This window comes from Poecile atricapillus, chromosome 37 (genome assembly GCF_030490865.1).
Source record: "Poecile atricapillus isolate bPoeAtr1 chromosome 37, bPoeAtr1.hap1, whole genome shotgun sequence".
Lineage (NCBI taxonomy): Eukaryota > Metazoa > Chordata > Aves > Passeriformes > Paridae > Poecile > Poecile atricapillus.
The window spans coordinates 2,186,048-2,211,462 of record NC_081285.1 but is presented as its reverse complement, the minus strand read 5'-3'; the positions used below and the strand labels follow the sequence as shown (position 1 = coordinate 2,211,462).

At 65.1% G+C, this 25,415-nt stretch overlaps 1 protein-coding gene across 1 annotated transcript; it reads left to right on the top strand.

Annotated features, from left to right (window-relative positions):
• Nucleotides 1-1,395: 1,395 nt before the first annotated feature.
• Nucleotides 1,396-25,415, top strand: ARL2 (ADP ribosylation factor like GTPase 2). The gene is made up of 6 exons (XM_058861651.1): nucleotides 1,396-1,547; nucleotides 4,848-4,958; nucleotides 7,626-7,788; nucleotides 10,436-10,516; nucleotides 24,447-24,585; nucleotides 25,222-25,415. Exons 1-5 carry the CDS (start codon nucleotides 1,483-1,485, stop codon nucleotides 24,579-24,581), a joined length of 555 nt encoding a protein of 184 aa, XP_058717634.1. The 5' UTR covers nucleotides 1,396-1,482; the 3' UTR covers nucleotides 24,582-24,585; nucleotides 25,222-25,415.

The following is a 25,415-nucleotide window of genomic DNA, read 5'->3' as shown; positions in this document are numbered from 1 at the left end:
CACCCTCACCTGTCACCCTCACCTGTCACACCCTCACCTGTCACACCCTCACCTGTCACCCTCACCTGTCACACCCTCACCTGTCACCCTCACCTGTCACCCTCACCTGTCACCCCCTCACCTGTCACACCCTCACCTGTCACCCTCACCTGTCACACCCTGTCAGGCCCCGCCCCCACCCCGTTGTGTCCTGCAGGCCCCGCCCACCCTGGTCACGTGCTCCATGGTGCAGCAGCGCGCCTCGGCCAGCAGGGGGCGCCCTCCGGCCTCCAGCAGCGCGCGGGGGGCGGGGCCGGCGCGAGACTCGCAGTGCCCCGCGCATGCGCCCAGAGAGGCCACGCCCCCCGCGCGGCACCGCCCCGCCCCCCGCCGGACAGGAACCGGAACCGGAACCGGGACCCCTGGGAGAGGGGGAGGGGTGAGAAGGGGCGGGGCCTGGGGAAGAAGCGGGGCCCGGGGAAGGGGGAGGGATGAAAAGGGGCGGGGCCCGGGGAAGGGGCGGGGCCTCGAGCACCGGGGCGGGGCCAGCTCCGTCCCGGGGGTCTCTGACGGGGTCCCGGGGGGGCGGGGTCATCAGTGGGGGGCGGGGTCCCAGTGGGTTTGGGGGTCCCGGGGGGGTCCCGGGGGAGTCCCGGGGGGGGCGGGGTCCCCGTGAGGAGTCCCGGGATTCTCGGGGGGTCCCGGAAGGGATCGGAACTCCCGGGGGGGTGGGGGATCCCCCGGGAGCGGGGAGGGGTCCCTGGGTACGGGGGACCGCGGAGGTCCCGGGGGGGCTGCGGGTCCCGGGGGTCCCCCCGGCTCTTACAGCGGAGGCGGCAGCCGGGACCGGGGCCGGGCCCGGGGCTGGCGGGCAGGGCCGGGGGCAGCAGCAGCGGGAGGAGGAGGAGGAGGAGGAGGAGGAGGAGACCCTGGGCCGCCATGCTCGGGGGGAGGGGCGGGTCTGGGACCCCCCTGGGGACCCCCAGCCCCCCCCGGGACCCCCCGGCCCCGCCCCGCGCTCCTCCGGGCCGCCAGGGGGCGCCGACGGCCGCCGCCGAGAACCCGGAAGTGGCGGCTGGAGCGGGAGCGCGCGGGCCAATAGGCGGCGGGGGGCGGGGTTTTCCAGCCGCGCGGGCCAATGGGCGGCGGGGGGCGGGGTTTCCCTGCCGCGCGGACCAATGGGCGGCGGGGGGCGGGGTTTCCCTGCCGCGCGGGCCAATGGGCGGCGGGGGGCGGGGTTTCCCTGCCGTATGGGCCAATAGGCGGCGGGGGGCGGGGTTTCCCTGCCGCGCGGGCCAATAGGCGGCGGGGGGCGGGGTTACTCTGCAGCGCGGGCCAATGGGCGGCGGGGGGCGGGGTTTTCCAGCCGCGCGGGCCAATGGGCGCTGGGGGGCGGGGTTTTCCAGCCGCGCTGGCCAATGGGCGGCGCGGGCAGCGCGGCGCTGAGGCGGAGCGGGCCAATGGGCGGTGGCTGAGGGGGCGTGGCCGGCGCGCGCGGCCGCCATGGGGCTGCTGACGATCCTGAAGAAAATGCGCGAGAAGGAGCGAGAACTGCGGCTGCTCGTGCTGTGGGCGGGGCTAAAGGGGGCGGTGCTAAAGGGGGCGGGGCCTGGGGAGGGGGCGGGGCCGGGGGCGCGGGGGGTGGGGGCCGCGTGGTGGGGGAGGGGCTGGGGGTGCGGGGCTTGTGGGAGAGTGGGTGGGGCTTGTGGGGGTGGGGTCAGGGTGGGAGGGGTCAGTGTGGGGGTGGGGTCAGTGTGGGTGGGGTCAGTGTGGGGGTGGGGTCAGTGTGGGGGAGGGGTCAGTGTGGGTGGGGTCAGTGTGGGGGTGTGGTCAGTGTGGGGGAGGGGTCAGTGTGGGTGGGGTCAGTGTGGGGGTGGGGTCAGTGTGGGTGGGGTCAGTGTGGGTGGGGTCAGTGTGGGTGGGGTCAGTGTGGGTGGGGCTTGTGAGGGTGGGGTCAGTGTGGGGGAGGGGTCAGTGTGGGGGAGGGGTCAGTGGGTGGGGTCAGTGTGGGTGGGGTCAGTGGGGGAGGGGTCAGTGTGGGGGTGGGGTCAGTGTGGGGGCGGGGTCAGTGTGGGGGTGTGGTCAGTGTGGGGGTGGGGTCAGTGTGGGGGTGGGGTCAGTGTGGGGGTGGGGTCAGTGTGGGGGTGGGGTCAGTGTGGGGGTGGGGTCAGTGTGGGTGGGGTCAGTGTGGGGGAGGGGTCAGTGTGGGTGGGGTCAGTGTGGGGGAGGGGTCAGTGTGGGTGGGGTCAGTGTGGGGGAGGGGTCAGTGTGGGGGTGGGGTCAGTGTGGGTGGGGTCAGTGTGGGTGGGGCTTGTGAGGGTGGGGTCAGTGTGGGGGAGGGGTCAGTGTGGGGGAGGGGTCAGTGTGGGGGTGGGGTCAGTGTGGGGGTGGGGTCAGTGTGGGGGTGGGGTCAGTGTGGGGGTGGGGTCAGTGTGGGGGTGGGGTCAGTGTGGGTGGGGTCAGTGTGGGGGAGGGGTCAGTGTGGGTGGGGTCAGTGTGGGTGGGGTCAGTGTGGGTGGGGTCAGTGTGGGGGAGGGGTCAGTGTGGGGGTGGGGTCAGTGTGGGTGGGGTCAGTGTGGGTGGGGTCAGTGTGGGTGGGGTCAGTGTGGGGGTGTGGTCAGTGGGTGGGGTCAGTGTGGGGGTGGGGTCAGTGTGGGTGGGGTCAGTGGGTGTGGTCAGGGAGGGTGGGGTGAGGGTGGGTGGGGTCAGTGTGGGGGTGGGGTCAGTGTGGGTGGGGTCAGTGGGTGTGGTCAGGGAGGGTGGGGTCAGTGTGGGTGGGGTCAGTGTGGGTGGGGTCAGTGTGGGGGTGTGGTCAGTGTGGGGGTGGGGTCAGTGTGGGTGGGGTCAGTGTGTGGGTGGGGTCAGTGTGGGGGTGTGGTCAGTGTGGGTGGGGTCAGTGTGTGGGTGGGGTCAGTGTGGGGGCGGGGTCAGTGTGGGGGTGTGGTCAGTGTGGGGGTGGGGTCAGTGTGGGTGGGGTCAGTGTGGGTGTGGTCAGTGTGGGGGAGGGGTCAGTGTGGGGGAGGGGTCAGTGTGGGGGTGTGGTCAGTGTGGGGGTGTGGTCAGTGGGTGGGGTCAGTGTGGGGGTGGGGTCAGTGTGGGGGTGGGGTCAGTGTGGGTGTGGTCAGCGTGGGGGTGGGGTCAGTGTGGGTGTGGTCAGCGTGGGGGTGGGGCTTGTGAGGGTGGGGTCAGTGTGGGTGGGGTCAGTGTGGGGGTGGGGTCAGTTGTGGGGGTGGGGTCAGTGTGGGTGGGGTCAGTGTGGGGGTGGGGTCAGTGTGGGGGAGGGGTCAGTGGGGGAGGGGTCAGTGTGGGGGAGGGGTCAGTGTGGGTGGGGTCAGTGTGTGGGTGGGGTCAGTGTGGGGGAGGGGTCAGTGTGGGTGGGGTCAGTGGGTGGGGTCAGTGTGGGTGGGGTCAGTGTGGGGGAGGGGTCAGTGTGGGTGGGGTCAGTTGTGGGGGTGGGGTCAGTGTGGGGGAGGGGTCAGTGTGGGTGTGGTCAGTGTGGGTGGGGTCAGTGGGTGTGGTCAGTGTGGGGGTGGGGTCAGTGTGGGGGTGGGGTCAGTGTGGGGGAGGGGTCAGTGTGGGGGAGGGGTCAGTGTGGGGGTGGGGTCAGTGTGGGGGTGGGGTCAGTGTGGGTGGGGTCAGTGTGGGTGGGGTCAGTGTGGGAGGGGTCAGTGTGGGTGGGGTCAGTGTGGGTGGGGTCAGTGTGGGGGTGGGGTCAGTGTGGGTGGGGTCAGTGGGTGGGGTCAGTGTGGGGGTGGGGTCAGTGTGGGGGAGGGGTCAGTGTGGGGGAGGGGTCAGTGTGGGGGAGGGGTCAGTGTGGGGGTGGGGTCAGTGTGGGTGGGGTCAGTGTGGGTGGGGTCAGTGTGGGTGGGGTCAGGGTGGGGGTGGGGTCAGTGTGGGGGTGGGGTCAGTGTGGGGGTGGGGTCAGTGTGGGAGGGGTCAGTGTGGGTGGGGTCAGTGTGGGTGGGGTCAGTGTGGGGGTGGGGTCAGTGTGGGTGGGGTCAGTGGGTGGGGTCAGTGTGGGGGTGGGGTCAGTGTGGGGGAGGGGTCAGTGTGGGGGAGGGGTCAGTGTGGGGGAGGGGTCAGTGTGGGGGTGGGGTCAGTGTGGGTGGGGTCAGTGTGGGTGGGGTCAGTGTGGGTGGGGTCAGGGTGGGGGTGGGGTCAGTGTGGGGGTGGGGTCAGTGTGGGGGTGGGGTCAGTGTGGGAGGGGTCAGTGTGGGTGGGGTCAGTGTGGGTGGGGTCAGTGTGGGGGTGGGGTCAGTGTGGGTGGGGTCAGTGGGTGGGGTCAGTGTGGGGGTGGGGTCAGTGTGGGGGAGGGGTCAGTGTGGGGGAGGGGTCAGTGTGGGGGAGGGGTCAGTGTGGGGGTGGGGTCAGTGTGGGTGGGGTCAGTGTGGGTGGGGTCAGTGTGGGTGGGGTCAGGGTGGGGGTGGGGTCAGTGTGGGGGTGGGGTCAGTGTGGGGGTGGGGTCAGTGTGGGTGGGGTCAGTGTGGGTGGGGTCAGTGGGTGGGGTCAGTGTGGGGGCGGGGTCAGTGTGGGGGAGGGGTCAGTGTGGGTGGGGTCAGTGTGGGGGTGGGGTCAGTGTGTGGGTGTGGTCAGCGTGGGGGAGGGGTCAGTGGGTGGGGTCAGTGTGGGGGAGGGGTCAGTTGTGGGTGGGGTCAGTGTGGGTGTGGTCAGTTGTGGGTGGGGTCAGTGTGGGTGGGGTCAGTGTGGGGGTGGGGTCAGTGTGGGTGTGGTGGGGGTGGGGTCTCAGGGGCGGGGTCAGTTGTGGGGGCGGGGTTTTGGGGGCAGGCTGTGGTTGTGGGGGCGGGGTCTGCGGGAGGGGGCGGGGTCAGGGCTGCAGGGGGCGTGTCCTGAGGCCCCGCCCCTCGCAGGGGATTGGACAATGCCGGGAAGACGACGCTGCTGAAGCGGCTGAACGGGGAGGACGTGGGGGGCACCTCCCCCACCCTGGGCTTCAACATCAAAACCCTCGAGCACCGCGGGTGAGGGGCGGGGCCGGGGTGACCCCTGACCCCTGATCTCTGACCACTGACCACTGACCCTGCTGACCCCTGACCCCTGACCTCTGACCCTACTGACCGCTGACCCCACTGACCACTGACCGTGCTGACCCCACTGACCCCTGACCACTGACCACTGACCCCACTGACCACTGATCCTGCTGGCCACTGACCCCACTGACCACTGACCACTGACCCCTGACCCCCCGACCTCTGACCCCTGACCCCACTGACCACTGACCCTACTGACCACTGACCCCTGAGCTCTGACCACTGACCCCTGACCCCCCGACCTCTGACCCCTGACCCTGCTGACCAATGACCCCTGACCCCTGAGCTCTGACCCTACTGACCGCTGACCCCACTGACCCCTGACCCCACTGACCACTGACCACTGACCCCTGAGCTCTGACCACTGACCCCTGACCCCTGACCCCACTGACCACTGACCCCACTGACCCCACTGACCACTGACCACTGACCCCACTGACCACTGACCCCACTGACCACTGACCCCTGAGTTCTGACCCCTGACCCCTGACCCCACTGACCCCTGACCCCTGACCCCACTGACCCCTGACCCCACTGACCACTGACCACTGACCACTGACCCTGCTGACCCCTGACCCCACTGACCACTGACCCTGCTGACCACTGACCCCTGACCACTGACCACTGACCACTAACCCCACTGACCTCTGACCCTACTGACCCCACTGACCACTGACCACTGACCACTGACCCCACTGACCACTGACCCCACTGACCTCTGACCACTGACCCCTGACCACTGACCACTGACCTCTGACCCCACTGACCACTGACCCCTGACCACTGACCACTGACCCCACTGACCACTGACCAGTGACCCTGCTGACCACTGACCACTGACCACTGACCCCTGACCACTGACCACTGACCCCACTGACCACTGACCCTGCTGACCACTGACCACTGACCACTGACCCTGCTGGCCTCTGACCCTGCTGACCCCACTGACCTCTGACCCCTGACCCCACTGATCTCTGACCCCTGACCACTGACCCCACTGACCCTGCTGACCCTACTGACCCCTGACCCCACTGACCCCACTGACCCCGCTGACCCCACTGACCCTACTGACCCCTCACTGACCCCACACTGACCCCACTGACCCCAGTGACCCCAGTGACCCCAATGACCCCCCAGTGACCCCTCACTGACCCCAGTGACCCCACTGACCCCACACTGACCCCACTGACCCCACACTGACCCCAGTGACCCCACACTGACCACACTGACCCCACACTGACCCCAGTGACCCCAATGACCCCCCAGTGACCCCACACTGACCCCACTGACCCCTCCGTGCCCCCCAGGTTCCAGCTGCACGTGTGGGACGTGGGTGGGCAGAGCTCTCTCCGCTCCTACTGGCGCAATTACTTCGAGAGCCCAGTGCCCCCCCAGTGACCCCAGTGACCTCACACTGACCCCAGTGACCCCCAGTGACCCCAGTGACCCCACAGTAACCCCAGTAACCCCAGTGACCCCACACTGACCCCAGTGACCCCACTGACCCCAGTGACCCCAGTGACCCCCCAGTGACCCCACACTGACCCCAATGACCCCACACTGACCCCACTGACCCTACTGACCCCTCACTGACCCCAGTGACCCCAGTGACCCCACACTGACCCCAGTGACCCCTCACTGACCCCAGTGACCCCACACTGACCCCAGTGCCCCCACACTGACCCCACTGACCCCAGTGACCCCAGTGACCCCAGTGACCCCTCCATGCCCCCAGGTTCCAGCTGCACGTGTGGGACGTGGGTGGGCAGAGCTCTCTCCGCTCCTACTGGCGCAATTACTTCGAGAGCCCAGTGCCCCCCCAGTGACCCCAGTGACCCCCCAGTGCCCCCCAGTGACCCCTCACTGACCCCACTGACCCCTCACTGACCCCACTGACCCCCCCATGCCCCCCCAGTGACCCCACACTGACCCCAGTGACCCCCCAGTGACCCCAGTGACCCCCAGTGACCCCAGTGACCCCCCAGTGACCCCCCACTGACCCCAGTGACCCCAGTGACCCCACACTGACCCCAGTGACCCCACACTGACCCCAGTGACCCCCCACTGACCCCAGTGACCCCACACGGACCCCAGTGCCCCCCCACTGACCCCAGTGACCCCCCACTGACCCCAGTGACCCCACACGGACCCCAGTGACCCCCCACTGACCCCAGTGCCCCCCCAGTGACCCCAGTGACCCCACACTGACCCCAGTGACCCCTCACTGACCCCACTGACCCCTCCATGCCCCCCAGGTTCCAGCTGCACGTGTGGGACGTGGGTGGGCAGAGCTCTCTCCGCTCCTACTGGCGCAATTACTTCGAGAGCCCAGTGACCCCCAGTGACCCCAGTGACCCCAGTGACCCCAGTGACCCCACACTGACCCCAGTGACCCCCCAGTGACCCCTCCATGCCCCCAGGTTCCAGCTGCACGTGTGGGACGTGGGTGGGCAGAGCTCTCTCCGCTCCTACTGGCGCAATTACTTCGAGAGCCCAGTGCCCCTCTACTGACCCCCCAGTGACCCCAGTGACCCCACACTGACCCCAGTGACCCCCCAGTGCCCCCCAGTGACCCCAGTGACCCCCCCATGCCCCCAGGTTCCAGCTGCACGTGTGGGACGTGGGTGGGCAGAGCTCTCTCCGCTCCTACTGGCGCAATTACTTCGAGAGCACGGACGGGCTGCTCTGGGTGGTGGACAGCAGTGACCGGCAGCGGCTGCGGCTCTGCGCCCGCGAGCTGAGCGCCCTGCTCAGAGAGGAGGTACCAGGGGACATTGGGGACATTGGGGACATTGGGGACATTGGGGACATTGGGGACATGGCAGGGACAGCAGTGACCGGCAGCGGCTGCGGCTCTGCGCCCGCGAGCTGAGCGCCCTGCTCAGAGAGGAGGTACCAGGGGACATTGGGGACATTGGGGACATTGGGGACATTGGGGGGACATTGGGGACATTGGGGACATGGCAGGGACAGCAGTGACCGGCAGCGGCTGCGGCTCTGCGCCCGCGAGCTGAGCGCCCTGCTCAGAGAGGAGGTACCAGGGGACATTGGGGACACTGGGGACATTGGGGACACTGGGGGGACATTGGGGACATTGGGGACATTGGGGACATTGGGGACATTGGGGACACTGGGGACATTGGGGACATGGCAGGGACATTGGGGACATTGGGGACATTGGGGACACTGGGGACATTGGGGACATTGGGGACGTGGCAGGGACACTGGGGACATTGGGGACATTGGGGACATTGGGGACATGGCAGGGACATTGGGGACATTGGGGACATTGGGGACATTGGGGACATGGCAGGGACAGCAGTGACCGGCAGCGGCTGCGGCTCTGCGCCCGCGAGCTGAGTGCCCTGCTGAGAGAGGAGGTACCAGGGGACATTGGGGACATTGGGGACATTGGGGACACTGGGGACATTGGGGACACTGGGGACATTGGGGACATTGGGGACATTGGGGACATTGGGGACACTGGGGACATTGGGGACATGGCAGGGACATTGGGGACATTGGGGACATTGGGGACATTGGGGACATTGGGGACATTGGGGACACTGGGGACATTGGGGGACATTGGGGACACTGGGGACACTGGGGACACTGGGGACATTGGGGACATTGGGGACATGGCAGGGACACTGGGGACATTGGGGACATTGGGGACATTGGGGACATTGGGGACATTGGGGACACTGGGGACATTGGGGACATTGGGGACATTGGGGACACTGGGGGGACATTGGGGACATTGGGGACATTGGGGACACTGGGGACATTGGGGACATTGGGGACACTGGGGACATTGGGGACATTGGGGACATTGGGGACATTGGGGACATTGGGGACATGGCAGGGACATTGGGGACATTGGGGACATTGGGGACACTGGGGACATTGGGGACATTGGGGACATTGGGGACATTGGGGACATGGCAGGGACATTGGGGACATTGGGGGGATTGGGGACACTGGGGACATTGGGGACATTGGGGACATGGCAGGGACATTGGGGACATTGGGGACATGGCAGGGACACTGGGGACATTGGGGACCTTGGGGACATGGCAGGGACATTGGGGACATTGGGGACATTGAGGGGACATTGGGGACACTGGGGACATTGGGGACATGGCAGGGACATTGGGGACATTGGGGAGACATTGGGGACATTGGGGACATTGGGGACATTGGGGACACCGGGGGGACATTGGGGACATTGGGGACACTGGGGACATTGGGGACATTGGGGACATTGGGGACATGGCAGGGACAGCAGTGACCGGCAGCGGCTGCGGCTCTGCGCCCGCGAGCTGAGCGCCCTGCTCAGAGAGGAGGTACCAGGGGACATTGGGGACATTGGGGACATTGGGGACATTGGGGACATTGGGGACACGGGGGGACATTGGGGACATGGCAGGGACATTGGGGACATTGGGGACATTGGGGACACTGGGGACATTGGGGACACTGGGGACACTGGGGACACTGGGGACACTGGGGACATTGGGGACATTGGGGGGACATTGGGAACATTGGGGACATCGGGGACATTGGGGACATGGCAGGGACATTGGGGACATTGGGGACATTGGGGACACGGGGGGACATTGGGGACATGGCAGGGACATTGGGGACATTGGGGACATTGGGGACACCGGGGGGTGACACCAGGGGGACACTGGGGACACGAGGGGACACTGCGGGGGGACACCGGGGCGGACGGGGGGACACGGAGGGGACATAGAGACAGGGAGGGGACATGGGGGGGACACGGGGATGGGGAGGGGATGTGGGGACAGGGGACACAGGGACAGGGAGGGGACACAGGGGACAAGGAGGGGACACAGGGATGAGGAGGGGACACAGGGACAGGGAGGGGACACAGGGGACAAGGAGGGGACACAGGGACAAGGAGGGGACAGGGAGGGGACACAGGGTCAGGGAGGGGACACAGGGACAGGGAGGGGACACAGGGCCAGGGAGGGGACACGGGACAAGGAGGGGACAGGGAGGGGACACAGGGACAAGGAGGGGACACAGGGATGAGGAGGGGACCCAGGGACAGGGAGGGGACACAGGGGACAAGGAGGGGACAGGGAGGGGACACAGGGATGAGGAGGGGACAAGGAAGGGACACAGGGACAAGGAGAGGACAAGGAAGGGACACAGGGTCAGGGAGGGGACACAGGGACAAGGAGGGGGCACAGGGACAGGGAGGGGACAAGGAGGGGACACAAGGACAAGGAGGGGACAGGGAGGGGACACAGGGACAAGGAGGGGACACAGGGCCAGGGAGGGGACACAGGGAACAAGGAGGGGACAGGGAGAGGAGGAAGTGGAGGACACGGGTGACAGCCCAGCGGTGGCAGGGGGGTGACAGTGTCACTGTCCCCCAGCGCCTGGCCGGGGCCACCCTGCTCGTGTTCGCCAACAAACAGGACCTGCCCGGGGCGCTGCCGGTCGGGGACATCCGGGAGGTACCCCCAGAACGGGACCCCAAAAACCCCGAATGGGACCCCAAAAACCCCCGGAACGGGACCCCAAAAACCCCCTGAACGGGACCCCAAAAACCCCCGAACGGGACCCCAAAAACCCCGAAGGGGACCCCAAAAACCCCCGAACGGGACCCCAAAAACCCCCAAACGGGACCCCAAAAACCTCTGAATGGGACCCCAAAGCCCCCCTGGGACGGGACCCCAAAAACCCCCGAACGGGACCCCAAAAACCCCGGAACGGGACCCCAAAAACCCCCCGGAATGGGACCCCAAAAACCCTGAACAGGACCCCAAAAACCCCCCAGAACGGGACCCCAAAAACCCCCGAACAAGACCCCAAAAACCCCGAACGGGACCCCAAAAACCCCCTGGGACGGGACCCCAAAAACCCCGAACGGGACCCCAAAAACCCCGAATGGGACCCCAAAAACCCCCGGAACGGGACCCCAAAAACCCCCGAACGGGACCCCAAAAACCCCTGAACAGGACCCCAAAAACCCCAAATGGGACCCCAAAAACCCCGGAACGGGACCCCAAAAACCCCCGAACGGGACCCCAAAAACCCCAAACGGGACCCCAAAAACCCCTGAATGGGACCCCAAAAACCCCAGAACGGGACCCCAAAAACCCCCGAACGGGACCCCAAAAACCCCCGGGACGGGACCCCAAAAACCCCAAACGGGACCCCAAAAACCCCCCAGAACGGGACCCCAAAAACCCCAAACGGGACCCCAAAAACCCCCTGGAATGGGACCCCAAAAACCCCCGGAACGGGACCCCAAAAACCCCCGAACGGGACCCAAAACCCCCTGGAACGGGACCCCAAAAACCCCCAAACGGGACCCCAAAAACCCCCCCGGAACGGGACCCCAAAAACCCCTGGAACGGGACCCCAAAAACCCCCCGGGATGGGACCCCAAAAAACCCCGGGACGGGACCCCAAAAACCCCAAACGGGACCCCAAAAACCCCCCCAAACGGGACCCCAAAAACCCCAGAACGGGACCCCAAAAACCCCCCGGGATGGGACCCCAAAAACCCCTGGAATGGGACCCCAAAAACCCCAAACGGGACCCCAAAAACCCCCGAATGGGACCCTAAAACCCCTGAACGGGACCCCAAAAACCCCAAACGGGACCCCAAAAACCCTGAACGGGACCCCAAAAACCCCAAACGGGACCCCAAAAACCCCGAACGGGACCCCAAAAACCCCCCGGAACGGGACCCCAAAAACCCCAGAACGGGACCCCAAAAACCCCCAAACGGGACCCCAAAAACCCCTGAACGGGACCCCAAAAACCCCAAACGGGACCCCAAAAACCCCTGAACGGGACCCCAAAAACCCCAAACGGGACCCCAAAAACCCCGGAACGGGACCCCAAAAACCCCTGAACGGGACCCCAAAAACCCCAAACGGGACCCCAAAAACCCCGGAACGGGACCCCAAAAACCCCCCGGGACGGGACCCCAAAAACCCCCGGGATGGGACCCCAAAAACCCCAAACGGGACCCCAAAAACCCCCCGGGACGGGACCCCAAAAACCCCCCGGGATGGGACCCCAAAAACCCCCCGGGATGGGACCCCAAAACCCCCGAACGGGACCCAAAAACCCCCTGGAACGGGACCCCAAAAACCCCAAACGGGACCCCAAAAACCCCGGGACGGGACCCCAAAAACCCCCCTGAACGGGACCCCAAAAACCCCCAAACGGGACCCCAAAAACCCCCCGGGACGGGACCCCAAAAACCCCCGGGAAGGGACCCCAAAAACCCCCCAGGACGGGACCCCAAAAACCCCCTGGGACGGGACCCCAAAAACCCCGAATGGGACCCCAAAAACCCCCGGAACGGGACCCCAAAAACCCCCGAACGGGACCCAAAACCCCCTGGAACGGGACCCCAAAAACCCCCAAACGGGACCCCAAAAACCCCCCCGGAACGGGACCCCAAAAACCCCCGGAACGGGACCCCAAAAACCCCCCGGGATGGGACCCCAAAAAACCCCGGGACGGGACCCCAAAAACCCCAAACGGGACCCCAAAAACCCCCCCAAACGGGACCCCAAAAACCCCAGAACGGGACCCCAAAAACCCCCCGGGATGGGACCCCAAAAACCCCTGGAATGGGACCCCAAAAACCCCAAACGGGACCCCAAAAACCCCCGAATGGGACCCTAAAACCCCTGAACGGGACCCCAAAAACCCCAAACGGGACCCCAAAAACCCCAGAACGGGACCCCAAAAACCCCCTGAACGGGACCCCAAAAACCCCTGAATGGGACCCCAAAAACCCCCGGAACGGGACCCCAAAAACCCCAAACGGGACCCCAAAAACCCCGGGACGGGACCCCAAAAACCCCCGAACGGGACCCCAAAAACCCCAAACGGGACCCCAAAAACCCCTGAATGGGACCCCAAAAACCCCAAACGGGACCGAAAAACCCCCCTGAACGGGACCCCAAAAACCCCCGGGACGGGACCCCAAAAACCCCCTGGGACGGGACCCCAAAAACCCCGAACGGGACCCCAAAAATCCCCCAGAACGGGACCCCAAAAACCCCCCGGAACGGGACCCCAAAAACCCCGGGATGGGACCCCAAAAACCCCCCGGAACAGGACCCCAAAAACCCCAGAACGGGACCCCAAAAACCCCCCGGAACGGGACCCCAAAAACCCCCCTGAACGGGACCCCAAAAACCCCCCGGGATGGGACCCCAAAAACCCCGAACGGGACCCCAAAAACCCCGAATGGGACCCCAAAAACTCCCGGAACGGGACCCCAAAAACCCCCGAACGGGACCCCAAAAACCCCGGAACGGGACCCCAAAACCCCCCGGGATGGGACCCCAAAAACCCCGAACGGGACCCCAAAAACCCCAGAACGGGACCCCAAAAACCCCCAGAACGGGACCCCAAAAACCTCCTGGGACGGGACCCCAAAAACCTCCTGGGATGGGACCCCAAAAAACCCCGGAACGGGACCCCAAAAACCCCCCAGGACGGGACCCCAAAAACCCCCCGGAACGGGACCCCAAAAACCCCCGAACGGGACCCCAAAAACCCCCGGAACGGGACCCCAAAAACCCCGGAACAGGACCCCAAAAACCCCCCGGGATGGGACCCCAAAAAGCCCCGAACGGGACCCCAAAAACCCCCGAACGGGACCCCAAAAACCCCCGGAACGGGACCCCAAAAACCCCTGAATGGGACCCCAAAAACCGCCCGGAACGGGACCCCAAAAACCCCCGGGATGGGACCCCAAAAACCCCCGGAATGGGACCCCAAAAACCCCCGAACGGGACCCCAAAAACCCCAGAATGGGACCCCAAAAACCCCCGAACGGGACCCCAAAACCCCCTGGGATGGGACCCCAAAAACCCCAAACGGGACCCCAAAAACCCCCGGAACGGGACCCCAAAAACCCCGAATGGGACCCCAAAAACCCCCTGGGAAGGGACCCCAAAAACCCCCGGGACAGGACCCCAAAAACCCCCCAGAACGGGACCCCAAAAACCCCGAACGGGACCCCAAAAACCCCCGGGATGGGACCCCAAAAACCCCCGAACGGGACCCCAAAATCCCCAAACGGGACCCCAAAAACCCCGGGATGTGACCCCAAAAACCCCCTGGGAAGGGACCCCAAAAACCCCGAATGGGACCCCAAAAACCCCTGAACGGGACCCCAAAAACCCCCGGAACGGGACCCCAAAAACCCCCAAACGGGACCCCAAAAACCCCCCAGAACGGGACCCCAAAAACCCCAAACGGGACCCCAAAAACCCCCTGGGATGGGACCCCAAAAACCCCCAAACGGGACCCCAAAAACCCCCTGGAACGGGACCCCAAAAACCCCCAAACGGGACCCCAAAAACCCCCTGGAACGGGACCCCAAAAACCCCCGGAACGGGACCCCAAAAACCCCAGAACGGGACCCCAAAAACCCCCCGAACGGGACCCCAAAAACCCGAACGGGACCCCAAAAACCCCGAACAGGACCCCAAAAACCCCCCGGGACGGGACCCAAAAAACCCCAAACGGGACCCCAAAAACCCCCGGGACGGGACCCCAAAAACCCCGAACAGGACCCCAAAAACCCCCGAATGGGACCCCAAAAACCCCCTGGGACGGGACCCCAAAAACCCCCCGGGATGGGACCCCAAAAACCCCCGGAACGGGACCCCAAAAACCCCCGGGACGGGACCCCAAAAACCCCCGGGATGGGACCCCAAAAACCCCTGAACAGGACCCCAAAAACCCCCCAGAACGGGACCCCAAAAACCCCCAGAACAGGACCCCAAAAACCCCCCAGAACGGGACCCCAAAAACCCCCCGGGACGGGACCCCAAAAACCCCCAGAACGGGACCCCAAAAACCCCCGGAACGGGACCCCAAAAACCCCAAACGGGACCCCAAAAACCCCAGAACGGGACCCCAAAAACCCCCCTGAACGGGACCCCAAAAACCCCTGAACAGGACCCCAAAAACCCCAAACGGGACCCCAAAAACCCCCAAACGGGACCCCAAAAACCCCCCGGAACGGGACCCCAAAAACCCCGAATGGGACCCCAAAAACCCCCAAACGGGACCCCAAAAACCCCCCTGGGACGGGACCCCAAAAACCCCCAAACGGGACCCCAAAAACCCCCCGGGACGGGACCCAAAAAACCCCCGAATGGGACCCCAAAAACCCCCAGGACGGGACCCCAAAAACCCTGAACGGGACCCCAAAAACCCCCGAATGGGAACCCAAAAACCCCCTGGAACGGGACCCCAAAAACCCCAAACGGGACCCCAAAAACCCCTGAATGGGACCCCAAAAACCCCAGAACGGGACCCCAAAAACCCCCCGGGATGGGACCCCAAAAACCCCGAACGGGACCCCAAAAACCCCCAGAACGGGACCCCAAAAACCCCCAGAACGGGACCCCAAAAACCCCCTGGGATGGGACCCCAAAAACCCCAAACGGGACCCCAAAAACCCCCCGGGATGGGACCCCAAAAACCCCAAACGGGACCCCAAAAACCCCCGAATGGGACCCCAAAAACCCCGGAACGGGACCCCAAAAACCCCCAGAACGGGACCCCAAAAACCCCCCAGAACGGGACCCCAAAAACCTCCTGGGACGGGACCCCAAAAACCCCGGAACGGGACCCCAAAAACCCCCCAGGACGGGACCCCAAAACCCCCCGGAACGGGACCCCAAAAACCCCCGGAACGGGACCCCAAAAACCCCGGAACAGGACCCCAAAAACCCCCCGGGATGGGACCCCAAAAACCCCCGAACGGGACCCCAAAAACCCCTGAACGGGACCCCAAAAACCCCCAAACGGGACCCCAAAAACCCCCGGAACGGGACCCCAAAAACCCCCGGGATGGGACCCCAAAAACCCCCGGAATGGGACCCCAAAAACCCCCTGGGACGGGACCCCAAAAAACCCCAGAACGGGACCCCAAAAACCCCCTGGGAAGGGACCCCAAAAACTCTGAATGGGACCACAAAAACCCCCCGAAGGGGACCCCAAAAACCCCGAACGGGACCCCAAAAACCCCTGAACGGGACCCCAAAAACCCCCCTGAACGGGACCCCAAAACCCCCGGAACGGGACCCCAAAAACCCCGAACGGGACCCCAAAACCCCCGGAACGGGACCCCAAAAACCCCCCGGAACGGGACCCCAAAAACCCCGAACGGGACCCCAAAAACCCCCCGGAACGGGACCCCAAAAACCCCAAACGGGACCCCAAAAACCCCAAACGGGACCCCAAAAACCCCCGGAACGGGACCCCAAAAACCCCCCTGGGACGGGACCCCAAAAACCCCCAAACGGGACCCCAAAAACCCCCGGGATGGGACCCCAAAAACCCCCGAACGGGACCCCAAAAACCCCAGAACGGGACCCCAAAAACCCCGAACGGGACCCCAAAAACCCCCGAACGGGACCCCAAAAACCCCAAACGGGACCCCAAAAACCCCGAACCGCACCCCAAAATCCCCGGAACGGGACCCCAAAAACCCCCAAACGGGACCCCAAAAACCCCCTGGGACGAGACCCCAAAAACCCCCTGAACGGGACCCCAAAAACCCCTGAACGGGACCCCAAAAACCCCGGGACGGGACCCCAAAAACCCCCCGGGGTGGGTCCCCCAAAACCCCCCGGGATGGGACCCCAAAAACCCCTGAACGGGACCCCAAAAACCCCCGGAACGGGACCCCAAAAACCCCCGAACGGGACCCCAAAAACCCCCGAATGGGACCCCAAAAACCCCCCAGAACGGGACCCCAAAAACCCCCGGGATGGGACCCCAAAAACCCCCCAGAACGGGACCCCAAAAACCCCTGAATAGGACCCCAAAAACCCCCAGAACGGGACCCTAAAAACCCCCCGGGATGGAACCCCAAAAACCCCCGAACGGGACCCCAAAAACCCCCCGGGACGGGACCCCAAAAACCCCCGAACGGGACCCCAAAAACCCCGAATGGGACCCCAAAAACCCCCAGAACGGGACCCCAAAAACCCCCCGGGATGGAACCCAAAAACCCCCAAACGGGACCCCAAAAACCCCCGGAACGGGACCCCAAAAACCTCCCGGGACGGGACCCCAAAAACCCCCGAACGGGACCCCAAAAACCCCAAACGGGACCCCAAAAACCCCCAAACGGGACCCCAAAAACCCCCAGAACGGGACCCCAAAAACCCCCAAACGGGACCCCAAAAACCCCGGAACGGGACCCCAAAAACCCCCCAGAATGGGACCCCAAAAACCCCCAGAACAGGACCCCAAAAACCCCGAACGGGACCCCAAAAACCCCCGGGACGGGACCCCAAAAACCCCCCGGAACGGGACCCCAAAAACCCCCGGGACGGGACCCCAAAAACCCCCAAACGGGACCCCAAAAACCCCCGAATGGGACCCCAAAAATCCCCGAACGGGACCCCAAAAACCCCCCAGAACGGGACCCCAAAAACCCCGGGACGGGACCCCAAAAACCCCTGAACGGGACCCCAAAAACCCCCCGGGACGGGACCCCAAAAACCCCAAACAGGACCCCAAAAACCCCCTGGGACGGGACCCCAAAAACCCCCCAAACGGGACCCCAAAAACCCCGAATGGGACCCCAAAAACCCCCCTGAACGGGACCCCAAAAACCCCAAACGGGACCCCAAAAACCCCCAAACGGGACCCCAAAAACCCCAAACGGGACCCCAAAAACCCCTGAACGGGACCCCAAAAACCCCCGGAACGGGACCCCAAAAACCCCAAACGGGACCCCAAAAACCCCCGAATGGGACCCCAAAAACCCCCCGGAACGGGACCCTAAAAACCCCGGGACGGGACCCCAAAAACCCCCGAACGGGACCCCAAAACCCCCCGGGACGGGACCCCAAAAACCCCTGAACGGGACCCCAAAAACTCCAAACGGGACCCCAAAAACCCCAAACGGGACCCCAAAAACCCCCGGAACGGGACCCCAAAAACCCCCGAACGGGACCCCAAAAGCCCCCAAACGGGACCCCAAAAACCCCGAATGGGACCCCAAAAACCCCCTGGGATGGGACCCCAAAAACCCCCAAACGGGACCCCAAAAACCCCCCGGGACGGGACCCCAAAAAACCCCTTGAACGGGACCCCAAAAACCCCCCGGGATGGGACCCCAAAAACCCCCAGAACGGGACCCCAAAAACCCCGGAACGGGACCCCAAAAACCCCCCGGAACAGGACCCCAAAAACCCCCGGAACGGGACCCCAAAAACCCCCGGGACGGGACCCCAAAAACCCCCGGGATGGGACCCCAAAAACCCCAAACAGGACCCCAAAAACCCCCAAACGGGACCCCAAAAACCCCAGAACGGGACCCCAAAAACCCCAAACGGGACCCCAAAAACCCCCCGGGATGGGACCCCAAAAACCCCAAACGGGACCCCAAAAACCCCCGGAGCGGGACCCCAAAAACCCCCGAAGGGGACCCCAAAAACCCCAGAACGGGACCCCAAAAACCCCCGGGATGGGACCCCAAAAACCCCCGGGATGGGACCCCAAAAACCCCCCGGGACGGGACCCCAAAAACCCCCGAACGGGACCCCAAAAACCGCCCGGAACGGGACCCCAAAAACCCCAAACGGGACCCCAAAAACCCCTGAACGGGACCCCAAAAACCCCCCAGAACGGGACCCCAAAAACCCCTGGAACGGGACCCCAAAAACCCCGGAACGGGACCCCAAAAACCCCCGGAACGGGACCCCAAAAACCCCAAACGGGACCCCAAAAACCCCTGAACGGGACCCCAAAAACCCCGGAACGGGACCCCAAAAACCTCCGGAACGGGACCCCAAAACCCCCGGAACGGGACCCCAAAAACCCCCCGGGATGGGACCCCAAAAACCCCCTGAACGGGACCCCAAAAACCCCTGGAACGGGACCCCAAAAACCCCCGGGACGGGACCCCAAAAACCCCCCAGAACGGGACCCCAAAAACCCCCGGGACGGGACCCCAAAAACCCCCCAGAACGGGACCCCAAAAACCCCCCAGAACGGGACCCCAAAAACCCCGAATGGGATCCCAAAAACCCCAAACGGGACCCCAAAAACCCCCGAACGGGACCCCAAAAACCCCCCGGAACGGGACCCCAAAAACCCCCCGAACGGGACCCAAAAACCCCCGAATGGGACCCCAAAAACCCCTGAACGGGACCCCAAAAACCCCAGAACGGGACCCCAAAAATGCCAAACGGGACCCCAAAACCCCCGGAACGGGACCCCAAAAACCCCCCGATGGGGACCCCAAAAACCCCAAACGGGACCCCAAAAACCCCCCGGGATGGGACCCCAAAAACCCCCAAACGGGACCCCAAAAACCCCCGAACGGGACCCCAAAAACCCCTGAACAGGACCCCAAAAACCCCCCGGGATGGGACCCCAGAAACCCCCTGGGATGGGACCCCAAAAAACCCCGAGACGGGACCCCAAAAACCCCCGAACGCGACCCCAAAAACCCCTGAACGGGACCCCAAAAACCCCAGAACGGGACCCCAAAAACCCCCCGGGATGAGACCCCAAAAACCCCAGGATGGGACCCCAAAAACCCCTGAACGGGACCCCAAAAACCCCCCGGGACGGGACCCCAAAAACCCCAAACGGGACCCCAAAAACCCCCTGGGACGGGACCCCAAAAACCCCTGAATGGGACCCCAAAAACCCCCTGGGACGGGACCCCAAAAACCCCAAACGGGACCCCAAAAACCCCGAACGGGACCCCAAAAACCCCCGAACAGGACCCCAAAAACCCCCAGAACGGGACCCCAAAAACCCCCCAGAACGGGACCCCAAAAACCCCCCGGAACGGGACCCCAAAAACCCCTGAACGGGACCCCAAAAACCCCGAACGGGACCCCAAAAACCCCTGAACGGGACCCCAAAAACCCCCTGGGAAGGGACCTCAAAAACCCCGAATGGGACCCCAAAAACACACAGGACGGGACCCCAAAAACCCCGAATGGGACCCCAAAAAACCCCTCGGGATGGGACCCCAAAAACCCCCCGGAACGGGACCCCAAAAACCCCCAAATGGGACCCCAAAAACCCCTGAGCGGGACCCCAAAAACCCCTGAATGGGACCCCAAAAACCCCGAACGGGACCCCAAAAATCCTGAATGGGACCCCAAAAACCCCGAACGGGACCCCAAAAACCCCGAATGGGACCCCAAAAACCCCCAGAACGGGACCCCAAAAACCCCCGGAACGGGACCCCAAAAACCCCTGAATGGGACCCCAAAAACCCCCGGGATGGGACCCCAAAAACCCCTGAATGGGACCCCAAAAACCCCCGAACGGGACCCCAAAAACCCCCCGGGATGGGACCCCAAAAACCCCCGAACGGGACCCCAAAAACCCCCGGGACGGGACCCCAAAAACCCCGAACGGGACCCCAAAAACCCCCGGAACGGGACCCCAAAAACCCCCGAACGGGACCCCAAAAACCCCAAACGGGACCCCAAAAACCTCGAACGGGACCCCAAAACCCCCCCGGGACGGGACCCCAAAACCCCCGAACGGGACCCCAAAAACCCCCGGAATGGGACCCCAAAAACCCCCAAATGGGACCCCAAAAACCCCCCGGAACGGGACCCCAAAAACCCCCGAACGGGACCCCAAAAACCCCCCGGGATGGGACCCCAAAAACCCCAAACGGGACCCCAAAAACCCCTGAACGGGACCCCAAAAACCCCAGAACGGGACCCCAAAAACCCCAAACGGGACCCCAAAAACCCCCGAACGGGACCCCAAAAATCCTGAATGGGACCCCAAAAACCCCGAACGGGACCCCAAAAATCCTGAATGGGACCCCAAAAACCCCAGGACGGGACCCCAAAAACCCCTGAATGGGACCCCAAAAACCCCCGAACGGGACCCCAAAAACCCCGAACGGGACCCCAAAAACCCCTGAACGAGACCCCAAAAACCCCTCGGAATGGGACCCCAAAAACCCCCGAACGGGACCCCAAAAACCCCCAGAACGGGACCCCAAAAACCCCCGGAACGGGACCCCAAAAACCCCTGAATGGGACCCCAAAAACCCCCGGGATGGGACCCCAAAAACCCCCCGGGATGGGACCCCAAAAAGCCCCGGGACCCGTTCCCAGGACCCCTGAGAGCAGGGACACCCCAAACCCTGGGACCCCCCAAGAGCAGGGACACCCCAAACTCCAGGGACACCCCCCAAACCCTGGGACCCCCCAAACTCCAGAGACCCCCTTCAAATCCTGGAACCCCCCAAACCCTGGGACCCCCCAAACCTTGGGACCCCAAAAACCCTGGGACCCCCCCCAAACCCTGGGACACCCCAAACCCTGGGACACCCCAAACCCTGGGACCTCCTAAATTCTTGGGACCCCCCAAACCCCGGGACCCCCCAAACCCTGGGACACCCAAACCCTGGGACACCCCAAGAGCAGGGACACCCCAAACTCAGGGGACCCCAAAAACCCTGGGACCCCCCAAATCCTGGGACCCCCCAAACCCTGGGACCCCCCAAACTCAGGGACTCCCCAGATTCCTGGGACCTCCCAAACCTTGGACCCCCCAAACCCCAGGGACACCCCCCAAACCCTGGGATCCCCCAAACCCTGGGGACCCCCCAAACCTTGGAACCCCCCAAATCCTGGAACCCCCCAAATCCTGGGACACCCCAGAATCAGGGACTCCCCAAACCCTGGGACCCCCCAAACTCCAGGGATCCCTCAAACCCTGGGACCCCCAAAACCCTGGGACCCCCCAAACCCCAGAACCCCCCAAACCCCGGACCCTCAAACCCCGGAACCCCCCAAACCCTGGGACCCCCCAAACCCTGGGACCCCCCCCAAATTCCTGGGACCTCCCAAATCGTGGGACCCCTCAAACTCAGGGACCCCCCTAACCTTGGAACCCCCCAAACCCCAGAACCCCCCAAATTCCTGGGACCCCCCAAACTCCAAGGACCCCTCCCCCAAACTCTGGGACCCCCCAAATCGTGGGACCTCCCAAATTCCCGGCACCCCCCAAGCTCAGGGACCCCCCAAACTCCAGGGACCCCCCCCAAACCCTGGGATACCCCAAACTCAGGGGACCCCCCAAATTCCTGGGACCTCCCAAACCCTGGACCCCCCAAATCCTGGGACCCCCAAACCCTGGGACACCCCAAATCCTGGGACCCCCAAACCCTGGGACCCCCAAATCCTGGGACACCCCAAATCCTGGGACCCCCCAAATCCTGGACCTCCAAAACTCAGGGACTCCCCAGATTCCTGGGATCTCCCAAACCCTGGGATCCCCCAAACCCTGGGATCCCCCAAATTCTGGACCCCCCCAAACCCTGTGACCTCCCAAACTCAGGGACCCCCCAAAACCCTGGGACACCCCAAACCCCGGAACCCCCCAAACCCCGGGACCCCCAAACCCTGGGACCCCCCAAAGTCTGGGGACCCCGCAAATTCCTGGGACCCCCCAAACTCAGGGAACCCCCCAAACCCTGGGACTTCTCAAGGTCAGGACCCCTCCCAAATCTCTGGGGACCCCCCAAACCCCAGGACACCCCAAACCCTGGGACCCCCCAAATCCTGGGACACCCCAAATCCTGGGACTCCCCAAACCTGGGACCCCCCAAACCCCGGAACCCCCCAAATCCTGGGACTCCCCAAACTCAGGGACTCCCCAGATTCCTGGGATCTCCCAAACCTTGGGACCCCCCAAACCCTGGAAACCCCAAACCCTGGGACACCCCAAACCCTGGGACACCCCAAGAGCAGGGACACCCCAAACTCAGGGGACCCCAAAAACCCTGGGACCCCCCAAAGTCTGGGGACCCCTCAAATTCCTAGGACCTCCCAAACTCAGGGGACCCCCCCAAACCCTGGGACTTCTCAAGGTCAGGACCCCCCCCAAATCTCTGGGGACCCCCCAACCCCAGGGACCCCAGACCCTGGGACCCCCCAAACCCTGGGACCCCCCAAACCCTGGAACCCCCCAAACCCCTGGACACCCCAGACCCTGGGACCCCTCCAAACCCTGGGACCCCCCAAACTCCAGGGACCCCCCCAAACCCTGGAACACCCCAAACCCTGGGACCCCTCCAAATCCTGGGGACCCCCCAAAACCCTGGGACCCCCCAAACCCCGGAACCCCCCAAACCCTGGGACCCCCCAAACCCTGGGACCCCCCAAACTCAGGGACCCCCCAAACTCAGGGGACCCCCCCAAACCCTGGGACCCCCCAAACCCTGGGACACCCCAAACCCCGGGACCCCCCAAAGTCCAGGGACCCCCCCAAACCCTGGGATACCCCAAACTCAGGGGACCCCCCCCAAACCCTGGGACCTCCAAAACTCAGGGGACCCCCCAAATTCCTGGGACCCCCCAAACTCCAGGGACCCCCCAAACTCAGGGACTCCCCAGATTCCTGGGATCTCCCAAAGCTTGGGACCCCCCAAACCCCAGGGACACCCCCCAAACCCTGGGACCCCCCAAACTCAGGGGACCCCCCCAAACCCTGGGACCTCCCAAACTCAGGGGACCCCCCCAAACCCTGGGACCTCCCAAACTCAGGGGACCCCCCAAATTCTTGGGACCTCCCAAACCCTGGACCCCCCAAATCCTGGGACCCCCCCAAACCCTGGGACCCCCCAAATCCTGGGACCCCCAAACCCTGGGACCCCCAAATCCTGGGACCCCCCAAATCCTGGGACCCCCAAACCCTGGGACCCCCAAATCCTGGGACACCCCCAAATCCTGGGACACTCCAAAAACCCCCCAGGACTGTCCCCAGGACCCCTGAGAGCAGGGACCCCCCCAAACCCTGGGACACCCCAAGAGCAGGGACCCCCAAACTCAGGGGACCCCCCCCAAACCCCGGGACACCTCAAACCCCAGAACCCCCCAAATTCCTGGGACCCCCCGAACCCTGGGACCCCCCAAACTCCAGGGACCCCCCCAAACCCTGGGACCTCCAAAACTCCAGGGACACCCCAGATTCCTGGGATCTCCCAAACCCTGGGACCCCCCAAACCCTGGGACCCCCCAAACTCCAGAGACCCCCTCCAAATCCTGGAACCCCCCAAATCCTGGGACCCCCCAAACCTTGGGACCCCAAAAAACCTGGGACCCCCCCAAACCCTGGGACCCCCCAAACCCTGGGACCTCCCAAACCCTGGGACACCCCAAACTCAGGGACCCCCCAAACCCCGGGACCCCCCAAACTCAAGGACCCCCAAACTCCAGAGACCCCCCCAAATTCTGGAACCCCTCAAATCCTGGGACTCCCCCTCAAACCTTGGGACCCCCCAAACCCCGGAACCCCCCAACCCTGGTACCCCCCCAGTTTGGGGGTCCCCAGGCCGGGGTCCCCCCATGGTGACCCCGTGGTGACCCCCGGCCGTGTCCCCAGGCCCTGGAGCTGGACTCCATCCGCAGCCACCACTGGCGCATCCAGGGCTGCTCGGCCTTCACCGGCCGGGACCTCCTGCCCGGCCTGGACTGGCTGCTGGACGACATCGGGGCGCGCCTGTGCCCCCCGGACTGAGCCCTGGGGACACCGGGGGACACCGAGGGACACCGGACTGAGCTCTGGGGACACCGAGGGGACACCGAGGGACACCGAGGGACACCGGACTGAGCCCTGGGGACACCGAGGGGACACCGGGGGACACCGAGGGACACCGGACTGAGCCCTGGGGACACCGAGGGGACACCGGGGGACACCGAGGGACACCGGACTGAGCCCTGGGGACACTGAGGGGACACCGAGGGGACACTGAGGGACACCGGAGTGACACCGGAGTGACACCGGAGTGACCCACAGTGACCCCAGACTGAGCCCCGGTGACACCGAGGGGACACCGGGGGACACCGAGGGACACCGGACTGAGCCCTGGGGACACCGAGGGGGACACCGGGGGACACCGGAGTGACACCGGAGTGACACCGGACTGAGCCCTGGGGACACCGAGGGGACACCGGGGGACACCGGAGTGACACCGGAGTGACACCGGAGTGACCCCGGACTGAGCCCCGGGGACACCGAGGGGACACCGGAGTGACACCGGAGTGACACCGAGGGACACCGGAGTGACACCACAGTGACACCGGACTGAGCCCCGGGGACACCGAGGGGACACCGAGGGGACACCGGAGTGACACCGGAGTGACACCGGACTGAGCCCCGGGGACACCGAGGGGACACCGAGGGACACCGGAGTGACACCGGAGTGACACCGGACTGAGCCCCGGGGACACTGAGGGGACACCGAGGGACACCGGGGGACACCAGAGTGACACCGGAGTGACACCGGAGTGACCCCGGACTGAGCCCTGGGGACACCGAGGGGACACCGAGGGGACACCGGGGGACATCGGA